Raw genomic sequence first — 12,145 nt, 5'->3', positions numbered from 1 at the left:
TCATATATGCACTTGCCATAATTTGCTTAAATTAAACTCTAGTGTTTTCTTTATGCGAGGGTAGAATAATGCAGCTTCTAGGTAACCCATTCATAGAGCTCAATGTGTGTGGAAGAATGCATCTGTATCACTTCCATTGTAAGATGAAGATTTAGCCGTTGGCTCGAATTCTGTTTGACAGCTCATATATGCACTTGCCATAATTTGCTTAAATTAAACTCTAGTGTTTTCTTTATGCGAGGGTAGAATAATGCAGCTTCTAGGTAACCCATTCATAGAGCTCATTGTGTGTGGAAGAATGCATAAAGACCCATGCAGCAGTCTCCTTTACAGGAACGAGTGAGGGAAAAATTGAGGCTTAGATGTAGAAGCTTAGATTAATAGGTGTGCTATTTTACAAGATCAACATTGAAGAGTAGAACTGGTGAAAACAAACCTGGTAAAATTTTAACACTACTAATTCCATTAAATTATAAACATTTAGCTTCTGATCTATCTTCAACCATCTAATTCTTCCTTCTCTAACCCCACATATTATCAGGGGCATAAAGCAGGGGTGTAGCGTGGGGGTGCTGCTGGGAAGGAATTAAGATGTTTCTGTGGATACTGTGGTATAATGAACACCTCAGACACATATTTAAGGCCCTTGTGGGGCCTTTAAACATATTAAATCATGTAGCAGAGTAACTTCATAGATTTTATTTCGAGAGCAAAGTTCAGATTTCCAATCAAATACTGCAGTACAAAAAAGGAAAGCCAGTTACATCAATATTAGAAAATAATTTCATTATCCGTTATTAATACATCCTACAGAAGTAGCAAACAATTGGATACTTCCCATTTGAAGACAAACACACATATATTAAACACACTTAACCACAAACCTGATATCCTATACATTTGGTGCAATGCATCTTTCCAGGGTATTTTGTTTTCCCTTTTTCCACTTTCAGCAGGACAAAAATCATGAAAGCTAACCCACTGTTCTTAGCAGCTGACATGCATTAGGAATCCTCACGTTGTAACGAACAAACGTTTGCAAAATCGGCTGTTAGGAAGACTAAAACGAATTGCCTTTTACTCTAGGTTTCGGTAGGCTACAATATACGCAACAGCATTTAATTCAAACACAGGGCAATATTCAATGGTGCCCATCCTCAAGACAAACAGATTTGCACTCCACAACAGGACTCCCCCTTTCGCACACCAACCTGAAATTCTGTAGAGTGGCAACACCCCGGATGAGATTTGCAAGGGCTGCAAGTGGAAGAAGAGGAAGAGGAATTCTGCTCATAGTCTATAAAATGCTCTGAGAATGCTGTTATTTTGGACTTTCCCTTTGAATTACGTACACCTTGAAACTCACTCGAAAGAGTAAGCAGCAAATCACATGTTATCAAAAGGAACCGGTTGTAATCCCATACTGATGTTTTATAAAGGATTGTATTCTTTCAGAACACTGGATAAAGGATTCCTGTTTTTGAAGAACAAGTGAGCAGTTTCACCAAATTAAGCAAACATTGAGCTAAGAACTTTCTTTTGATGAGCTTGAATATTTTAAGTGGTGGAGCAATTAGCAAACAAACTGCTAGAAGTTACTACAAAAATGATCAAAGAATAACAGTGTTCTTTCTTTAATGATCTTGTACAAGATTTTGCTCTACTTTTTGCAAGCTGCATATCTCGAAGATACGTTTTCCCAGTTTATCACGTTCCAAATAGCTTTGAGATAGTCAGGTCTAACATTTTTATACTGGAGATAATATGCATGCTCCCATACATCAATTCCTAGAAGGGGAACAAGACCTAGAAAAGAAGAGAAATATTTATTTTTATTTCCTGCTCACAAGTAGGTTTTGATAAGAGGAAACAAGTAGATTTATTATCCAATCAGCTATGCAAGGGAAAGCAGGGAGTCCTTCTTCCTTTGCCCTGGTGAACAGAACTGCTGGTGTCTGCTTTTATCTACCACATAGCAAAAATTGTACTTTCAATTGTAGACTAGTTGCAGCTAGAGAAACTCACCTGTAGTCCCTTGAAGAGGATCCTGATTGGAACAGGCAGTCACCTGCAGTCGACCCTGTTCTTTATTAAAACCGAGCCATCCCCATCCTGAGCCTTGGACTCCAACTGAAAGAGTTGTCAACTTCTCCTTGAAGTTCGCAAAGGAGCCAAAATCACGCTTAATAGCTTCCATTAGCTCCCCTTAATAAATGAAAATAATAATAACAATTCACACACAGAGCACACTTCATTAGCTTTCCATTTGACGTTCCAAAAAATCATTCATGTTAATTCAGAAGTAAGGATAGGTACGGATGTAAATCTTACAATCAATAGAATGGAAGTCGGTTGCAGGATCACCAGTCCTTCATTTGCCAGTCTCAATCATAGGTAAGCGGTACCTCAGCACCAGCATTAACAGTTAACCCTAACTTGCTTCCCTCTTAACCAATCTCTGATAAACAGTCTGAATCTGTTTAACAGGGAACTCCAGTTAATGATAACCAGTTAACATGGATGATGCTAGAATACTTCCTGTGGCTGCAGGAAGGGTGGGAGGAAAGCAAGTGCTGACTGGTGGGAGTGTGTGATCCTACAGCCTGCTGATAACAGTGTAACTGTGGCTAAGAAATCACCAGCCCCAGCCCCGGATGCAGATCTTTGCCACGTCTCCGAATTCCACAGCATTTGGTACATTTCAGTTTGTACACTGACTGCTGCAATGACTAATCAGCTGTGCCCCATAATGTATTCTGGTTTTCCCTTTGAAAAGTATCTTATCATCCATAATGATCACAACCACTACCTAACACCACGACCCAGTATTACATCTAGACAGTTGTCCAAAGGACCAAGGGAACAGCAGATAACAGTGTGAAGCTCATGTGGGCAACAGCCTGTCCACAAGCTAAAGTGCAAACATCCATGCCATTTGGAAGAGGCTTAAGAGAGGACATGCCTACCATCACACTTTTTGAAGTGTTCTGCTTCCAAATGTCACATTTAGTGCCGTCAGTAACACACAGCCATTCATGCATTACATTCATCGTTTTACAGATTGTGGTTCATCTGGAGGAGACAAAGTGCAAGCCTAGTTTGGATGACACACTAAAACAAACCATAATGTAGCTCACAGCAGCGGCCACAAACTGTTCTCTGGGAAGCTGCATGTTCTCACTAAGTCATGGTTTGCCTTAACATTACATGCAAACTGAGCACTGTATGCTTCAAACTTTTAAAAAAGCTTTTGATAAAGTGCCTCGCTGGCATTATATGCTGCTTGGAGGTTTCCCATAATTATTAGGTTAGCCACTGCTAAGACAGAATGCTGGACAATAAATGTGTGTGTTTTTTGTGAGGCAGCAGTGTGGGAGGCCTTTTCTGTGGTGATTCCCAATTTCTGAAATACCCTTTCATCTGAGGTGTGCCTGGCCCCATCTATGTATCCTTTTCAAAGTGGGGAGGAGTGTCAAGATGCAAGCTTTCTGCCCAGGTCTTTAGTGGAAGAGAATGTGATCTGATGTTCCCTACTGCTGTTGTTGACCTTGAATGCTGTCAGGGGCTCAGGAGCAGAGGCACAGGAGAGGGAGGAAATGGAGAGCGAGGGGGAGGAATCCGAGGGGAGCGTAAGTGATGACAGTGGTCCGAGGAATTCCCTGAGTCTCTCCAGCGAATCGGAAGATTCACAGAAGGGGGCGCCCATGGCCAGAGCAAGGGGGGTGCCTAGGGGGACACCCCAGGAAGAAGGGGCCAGAGGGGACTCAGAGAGCAGCAGCTGGAAATCAGGACCAGCTTCCCCACCAGAGCGCAGTGGGGGGGGGGGGGAGTCCCAGGTATCGGGATCAGGCTGCTCACCACCAGCGAGAGGAGATGAGTCAGGATTGACCACGCCTCCATCGGAGAGCACGGAAACGGTCGAGAGGAAGGTTGGAGGCTGGGCGCGCGCGCCAAGTTCAAATGTACAGGCGAGCGGCACAGCAGGTAGCCCGGATAGGGAGCCAGGTCCTAAAGCCCGCCGGAAGGAGGGACAAGAGTCAGGGGGGTCAGCGTCAGAAGAGTCCAGAAAGGAGGAGACCCCGGGGGCAGAAGGACCCAGAGGAGGAAAGAACAACGGAAGAGGTGGAGTAAGGCTAGAGTCTTAAACTGGTGTACAGGGGGCGGAGACTCAGACGGAGCTTCGCCGGTCTAGGTTCTAGATGTAGAGCTGCACGCTGCGGCTTGTAAATGGAAACTGAACTTCAATAAAGACTTTTGTACATTACAACCGGCTAGCGTTGGTCCTCTGTGAGCTGGGACCTGGAGGCAGCTCTGACAAATGCTATTTAAGATGTTTTCATTGTTGGCTTCATGATAAGCATTGCACACTTTATTTGCTGTCTTATGCTGTCTATCACCTACACTGGAACACAGACTAAAGATGCTATAACAAATGATACATTAGCATTTGGTCTGATCGAGTGGGGCTTTTCAAATGTCCTGTGTAACATTAAAATGCTTTGATTACAAACCTTTTGGTTCTCCTCCACCATTAGGAGAAAGGTTTGTCCAGAAGATAGTGTGATTAATGTGACCTCCACCATTGAACTTCAGAGCCGGCTGAAGAGACACCTGAGCAGTCACATCACCTGCAAAGAACAGAGAATTAAGTGCAACATCTCCAGTAAGCCTTAGCAGAGAACAAATTATTCCTTACCCTAGGAGGAGTCCACTTAGTTAAGAGTGTTAATTTGAATCAATGAATTGCAGCTTAGAAAAAAAAGTAAAAATACAAAAAATGGATTAGGATCAAGACTGGCTGTTCCAGCATAAGCTCCCAAATGGAGCAAAGAAATGTATGAAGGACATTTTCACTGATTCTTCTACTGTCTCCCCCTCCCAATTATCTTCCATGCTGTTCCAGAAAATTTCCACTTCTCCTGAGCAGTTGTTCAGGAGGTCACAGGGAGAAAGAGGAATTGACCAAACTTCCTCCTCTACTTCCTCTGACATGAACAGAATTCTGTCTACTGTAACTCTGGATATTTTAAGAGTTGTGCCTTAACATATGCACTAGTCTATATAAACCCACAACCTTTATACATATTTTGTGAGTGTGTGTACACACATACACACACACCTTAAGCAAGGGTCCCAAAATTTTGGCTTGGCTGCATAGTCTGCCACTATTTAGTTCCACCAACCATTCCTCAAAGTCTCTTGGAACACACAGACCATGGGTAGGCAAACTAAGGCCCAGACCCCGGCCCCGGCCCAATCGCCTTTTAAATCCGGCCCATGGATGGTCCAGGAATCAGTGTGTTTTTACATGAGTAGAATGTGTCCTTTTATTTAAAATGCATCTCTGGGTTATTTGTGGGGCATAGGAATTCATTCAATCCCCCCCCCCCAAGGGCAGACAAACAGTGGACCCTGCTGAAAAAGTTTGCTGACTCCTGACAGACAAATCAAGAGAGCAGGTCCATCTCCAGTCATTTGCCTGGGTATTCTCAGGCAAGAAACTATCAGTTTCTCCCTTTGTAAAGGAGGATATGGCAATACTAAAAATGCTTCTTCCTCCAGCCCAATTTATTTCCTTCTTTAGCATGTCCCCTTAAATGAGTTTATATTACAATGAAGATGTGAGGAATGGCAGCACTGACCCTTGAATTCCTTACATAAAACTGCTAAGCCCAAATTTCTATGCCTACTCCCACAGGCTGGGGAACAACACTTCAGAAATACTCCTTAATTCACGAAAACTGTGACATGTGCTTCCCAACAGAATAAATGTGCTGTAGGTGATCCTCAAGTCCAACTATGCTGCATCATTATGCTCCCTTCCAGTGTGGTGAGAGCCAGTGTGGTGTAGTGGTTAAGAGCGGTAGTCTTGTAATCTGGGGAACCGGGTTCGAGTCTCCGCTCCTCCACATGCAGCTGCTGGGTGACCTTGGGCCAGTCACACTTCTTTGAAGTCTCTCAGCCCCACTCACCTCACAGAGTGTTTGTTGTGGGGGAGGAAGGGAAAGGAGATTGTTAGCCGCTTTGAGACTCCTGAAGGGGAGTGAAAGGCGGGATATCAAATCCAAACTCTTCCCTTCCAAACGAGACTCTTGAGAGTCCCATGGACTGCAAGAAGATCAAACCTCTCCATTCTGAAGGAAATCAGTCCTGAGTGCTCACTGGAAGGACAGATCCTGAAGCTGAGGCGCCATTACTTTGGCCACCTCATGAGAAGAGAAGACTCCCTGGAAAAGACCCTGATGTTGGGAAAGAGGGAGGGCACAAGGGGACGACAGAGGACGAGATGGTGGGACAGTGTACGCAAAGCTACCAGCATGAGTTTGACCAAACTGCGGGAGGCAGTGAAAGACAGGAGTGCCTGGCGTGCTCTGAAGCTCAACATCAAAACTCATGAACATTAGGAAGAACTTCCTGACAGTAAGAGCTGTTTGACAGTGGAATTTCCTGCCAAGGAGTGTGGTGGAGTCTCCTTCTTTGGAGGTCTTTAAGCAGAGGCTTGACAACCATATGTCAGGAGTGCTCTGATGGTGTTTCCTGCTTGGCAGGGGGTTGGACTCGATGGCCCTTGTGGTCTCTTCCAACTCTATGATTCTATGAGATGAGAAATTTGTACTTTCTGTGCTCTGGAGCTTCTGCAAAAGCTACAACTCCTGTTCCCAAGTCTTGCTTGGATTCCTCCAGTGCTGCTGAGCCCGGGACATCAAACTAGCTCCCTGTCCCAGCTGTGAGAAAGGGACAGAAGATTTTAAAAATGAGAATAAGAGTACTTCTAGGCAGTATGAAAGCAGACACAAGGGACACCCTCTTTCATCTGCCTACCCATCAAGCACAGTCCTAACAAAGAACTCTACAATTCCATAATTCCTGGGAACTTCTGCTGGTAGAGTCACTTCTGTGCCATGCAACCAGGATAGAGAAGTCAGCAGCAGCATGCAGGAGTGTTGAACAAGGGGGGGGGGGGGAAATAAGCCTCAGAAATTTCCCAAGCCAGGGAAACAAGAAAGGATGCAGCGAAACTAGTGTTCGACATTCCCAGTCCTTTTCTTGTATGTTAGATTAAGTAAAGTGTGCATGCAGAGAATAGTGACGGAGGGCAAAAAGCTCACTGAAGAAGACTGGATCTTCAGGGACAGAAGCTGTGTTGGCTTTACTGCACTGAAAAGCATAGATAAAAAGCCTACAGACAGGCTCACTACAATTAGCCAGGCCACATTTAGGCTCACTAGAGCTAGGGCAGCTAACGTACAGGCATGTGTCTAATTAATATATAATCCACAAGTAAATCTGAACTGTTAAAGTTACAAATACTTGTTTAAAATACTTATACTCCATCCTAGCAGCTAATTTAAAATCTAAAGTAATAAACTTTAAAACAATTTAAAATTAGCAAGAAATCCCAATCAAATCATGTTAACAGGAGCCAGAAAAAAGAAAGTTTTCAGCTTCTTTAAAAAATACACACCCCAAAGGCAAGGCACCCTGAGTAAGGTCCTATTCCTTGTTGCCACCTGTCTTATATCGGAAGATGGTGGCACTTCAGAGATGGTTTTAATACTGCTTTTTCCACTGAAGTATATTGGACATATTTTTGAACTAATGTTTACACAACAAAAATGTGTATGTACTTTATGAAGTTTAGGTTTCCTCTTTTTTAAAATTCAGAGTTTAAGATTCTGGAAACTGACAACTGTTTCATTTGATTTTTCAAAAGAGCCTTCCTGCATTACATTGCAACAGAATGCTCCTCTGATGGGAGAGCTGTTGCGCAACTCAACACAAACTGAGATTCAGTGTCACTTTAAACAACATCTGCTTTGCACCCATTGAGTGTAGATTTTCTGCTTCATGTAGTTTGAGTAGAATACTCTTGTATGTTGGACTAGGTATCTATTGACAGCACTCAGAAAGTGCTCTTGAATACAGCCTAAAAAGAAAGGGAGTAAACGGCCCATTTGCTTATCTTGAAGCCACCAGCCAAAAGGCATTCCTGTCTCTGCTCAATCATTAACTCGCAAAGCAACAGTTATTTTCCTCCTTTCTTTCTCTGTAAAACCTGTGAGGAAAATTACAGAGAAAAACTGTGTAGAGCCCTGAAGTTGTATATATACACTGTGGAAAAAAATAAAAACTTGAATTGCCTTTTTGAATACTCCACAATGTTGTTTTGAAAATGCATTGAACAGTGCAATCCTATATATAATTCCACAGAAGTAAATCCCAGTGATTTCAATCAGCTTTACTCCCAAGTAAATAGGTACAGGATTGCAACCAATATAACTTGACATCCAACAGTTTGCAGCTCTATTGAAACCACATGGGCATTGCAGAGGGACAATAAGATACAGTGGTAACTCTGGATACGTACACCTCTGGTTGCATATCCTTCGGGTTACGCATGCGGCAAACCCGGAATTATTTTTCCGGGTTTCAACACATGCGCAGAAGCGCTCTACTGCGCCACACGCATGTGCAGAACAGGCACCTCCAGTTGTGAATTCCTTGGAATCCAACCGGAGCTCCAGAACGGATCCCGTGAGCAACCGGAGGTACCACTGTACTCAAATCTGAACACAACAAATAATCTCAAATGTCCAGCCCAAGATGGGCAATCCTACAGCTCCATTCTACTGCCTTTCAAAGCAACCTATTACATTGCTGAACTCATTCAGACAGCCACATATACAGCAAGTCAACATGTGGCCACATATACAGCAAGTCAACATGTGTTGCAATTCTTCAGTGTTTGCCTCTCAGCAGCTTCCCCTTGTATCATAGGTGTTTAAGTGTGAGAATGTGACACTACAGCAGTTTGGAAGAAAAACCATTATTTCTAAGCTTATATATTTCTTTATCATTTCCCAGCCTTATGCCTCCTTATAAGGCTTTGAAATACTAACTGGACTCAGCAGAAATGCACCACATTATAAAACAGCCTATAGCTCTTGAGTTTAAAATTAGTATCACACGGTTCCATGGACTTCCCATTTAATCACATTAGTATTAATGCAACACTCTGGAGATTTCATTAAAATCTCAACCTTTGATAAGAAATTACATTTTAAATGTAACTACAAAGTATAAACGTTGCTTTAGATACACCATAGTTTCAGCCACAAAGAACAATGCAATTCAGCCTTAACTCTAAAATTCAACAGAAAATAGATGGGAGGTACAAATTCTGATCCTCATCTGCCTTTCTTGTGGCAACTACTAGTAGGACAAGGTGACAGCTGTGATATAATGGTACTCCTAATGTACCAATAAAGATGACTAATAAGTTTTAGTACAGACATCTTTCTAGTTACAAGGCTTCAAATCTCATAACTATTAATTCTGAGATCCTACGCCAGGCATCTGAAATGCTTTCTGGAGCTTAAGGTGTAAACTATAGCCCCCCTGCACTGCAGCTGGCCACTTTATGAAAACACGGCCTCTGTCTCAAATAAGTACAGTGGTACCTCGGGTTAAGAACTTAATTCATTCTGGAGGTCCGTTCTTAACTTGAAACTGTTCTTAACCTGAGGTACCACTTTAGCTAATGGAGCCTCCCGCTGCTGCCACGCCGCCGGAGCATGATTTCTGTTCTCATCCTGAGATAAAGTTCTTAAACCGAGGTACTATTTCTGGGTTAGCGGAGTCTGTAACCTGAAGCGTCTGTAACCTGAAGCATCCGTAACCCGAGGTACCACCGTACTAACTTTAGCACAAGAGACAACATGTGGGCGCACACTGACAGACATGTAACACAGATATACAGTTACCCATACCTTTTGCCAAGGCCTCTTTGTATTTTTCTTCAGCAACATTCAGATTATTTACATAGGCAGCATGATGTTTACTGTGGTGAAGTTGCATAATTTCTGCACTTATGTGAGGTTGCAGGGCCCCATAATCATAAGGCAGGTCAGGAAGAGTATGCTTTTGTCTAGATGCCAGACACCCAAGAGGTGCAATCAGTTTACTGCTATTTCTGGAAGAGAAGGAAACAAAAAAATATATTGTAGGATTCTTATCTTGCTATATTATTTGACCAGCCAAATTCTTTATAATTAACTTATCCTCACAGCTATCATCATCACCGCTAGCCCCACTTAACGGAACCGAGGCTGAAAGGGCCTTGAACTTAAGTATCCCACATGCAGACATCACAACCACAATATCTTTGAACGCACTGGCTCTCAGTTACAACTTCTGTTATTCTAACATTGAGGAACACCAAACAGAAGCACCAATGGCAAATTGCTGAAATACCAGTACATTTGGTGGGGTGGAGACTGAAACAGAGAGAAAAGGAGCAAGCAATGGTGTAATGGATTGCCAAACCCTTCCCTCCCTCCCAGGCACCCACCCCCTTTTTATTTTTACTGTTTTTGCCAAGTGCATAAAGGCTGAATGTCCACAAGTTAAATGCATGTAAATTCACGCTTACTGTTCATGCCTGAACTGAAATCTTTAAGGGGTGGGGTGACACACACACACACACACACACACACACACACCAGGTGGGCAGTGGCTAGCCAAGTAGGAGCAACACTTGCAGAAACATTTCATCAGTAACACCGCTGTGTTGACAAGAGAATCTGGCTAACTAGGTCACATAGTTCTTCTAGAGAGAACACAAGAATTTCTACTTAACAGCTTACCCCTTCAACATAAAGTATCACTGGGATCATATTTAAAACTCACTTCACTTGTTTGTCTTGTGGAGCAACTCTTTTTAACCTCTTCAGTACAGTATCTCTAACTGGAGAAAACTGTATTGCCCTTTCACCAGATAAGGCTGCATTTATACATAAACTAATTACAGAAGAACAAGAGTATGTAAACTCCCCACAAAAAAAAGATTGGCAAATTAAGTTAATGGAATATGCAGAGATGGCCAAATTAACAGGCAGACTCAGAAATGAGGACAGTAACAAATTTAAAAATGAATGGGAAATTTTAATTGCATATACCTCAAAGCACTGTATACAAGTTGATACATCAGCAGGATTCTAAAAAACATCCGCAATATTATAATAATAGATAAAGAAAGATACGAATGGAAGAAAATATGAGTAGGACATGCATGAATTAACAATGAAATAATGAAATCATGGAGAGGGGAGAGGGAAGTCAAGGGATTGTAGAAATCCCACATTTCACTATTGTATTGATTCTATAAACAGTATGTTAAATAATAGTTGATTTTAATATGCTTTTTTCTTAATGACTGCTGTTGTAAGATGTTTGATATAATAAAAACTAATAAAACATATATATTTTTAAGAGTATGTAAACTCACCCTGCAAGTTATACAAAACCCTGAATAACAGGGAAGCAGCTTCTTGGTCACACCGTCACTCCTAGAGCAGCTACGGGCTCTCCTTTCACATCCCCAACAGATGGGGGGAAACGTTTTAATATTCTTTAACAAATCTAAATTACATGCTGCCGCTGACAAACAGAACGGGCTTAAACGCTTAGCCCTTAATGCGAAAGGTGTCAGAGTTCAAACTTACCGGGAAACTCTTTTTCCTAATTCCAGCTATAAAAGACTTCACTTCCCCAAGAAGTTTATGATCCTTCTACAGTTCCCCACTCAATGTTAGCTTCACAACAGCCCCGTGAGGTAGGCCGAGAGTGTGCAACTTGCCCAAAGCAAGCGGCCCAGTGAGCTCCACGGCTGGAAAGGGAGCTTTTGCCCGAGTCCTCGTGCAATAATAGGCCAACCAAGCACCACATTAAGCGCATATTATGGGGCTCCCACTTTTATCCCTTTGGCGGGCGAACTCCTGCACGAGCCGCCGATTCCTGGCTCGAAATGGGGTCCGCTTCCCCCTCGTTCCCCTGACTCCACGGCGCTACGTCTCGCCCTTCCCTGGTTCACCTCCCTCTTCTGTCCCGCCCGCTGCTCCGCCTCTCCGAGAGGGCCCACCACGCTGTGCCCTTGGCCAGAGGCAGCTCGAGGGCTTCCGAGCGACCCCGCCGCCGGACTCTCACCTGCAGCCGCCCGGGGAAACCAGCCGGCAGAGCAGCATCATGGAGACGCCGCTTGGAGCAGGAGCAGCAGGAGAAGCGCCAAAGGACACGGCCGCGCTCTGCGCCCCAGTAGCCCCGCTCGCCTCGCCGTCTGGCGGCCTCGTTCCGCGAAACGCCTGCG

The 12,145-nt window shown here is 43.4% G+C and overlaps 1 protein-coding gene across 2 annotated transcripts; it reads right to left on the bottom strand.

Annotated features, from left to right (window-relative positions):
• Positions 1-684: 684 nt before the first annotated feature.
• On the bottom strand, positions 685-12,145 carry SOD2 (superoxide dismutase 2). 2 transcript variants are annotated; one of them, XM_081905710.1, is made up of 5 exons: positions 11,986-12,145; positions 9,771-9,973; positions 4,512-4,628; positions 2,026-2,205; positions 685-1,806 (listed from the first exon to the last, which is right to left on the bottom strand). In XM_081905710.1, the coding sequence occupies exons 1-5, from the start codon at positions 12,024-12,026 to the stop codon at positions 1,661-1,663; spliced, it is 687 nt and encodes a 228-aa protein (XP_081761836.1). In that variant the 5' UTR covers positions 12,027-12,145; the 3' UTR covers positions 685-1,660. The 2 variants fall into 2 exon arrangements, with proteins under 2 accessions (XP_081761836.1, XP_081761837.1); XM_081905711.1 differs by having other exon boundaries at positions 9,771-9,964; positions 11,980-12,120.

Source organism: Podarcis melisellensis (genome assembly GCF_964234715.1).
Source record: "Podarcis melisellensis genome assembly, chromosome: 3".
NCBI lineage: Eukaryota > Metazoa > Chordata > Lepidosauria > Squamata > Lacertidae > Podarcis > Podarcis melisellensis.
Note: the sequence above shows the minus strand (reverse complement) of the source record. Positions and strands in the feature narration are given on the sequence as shown.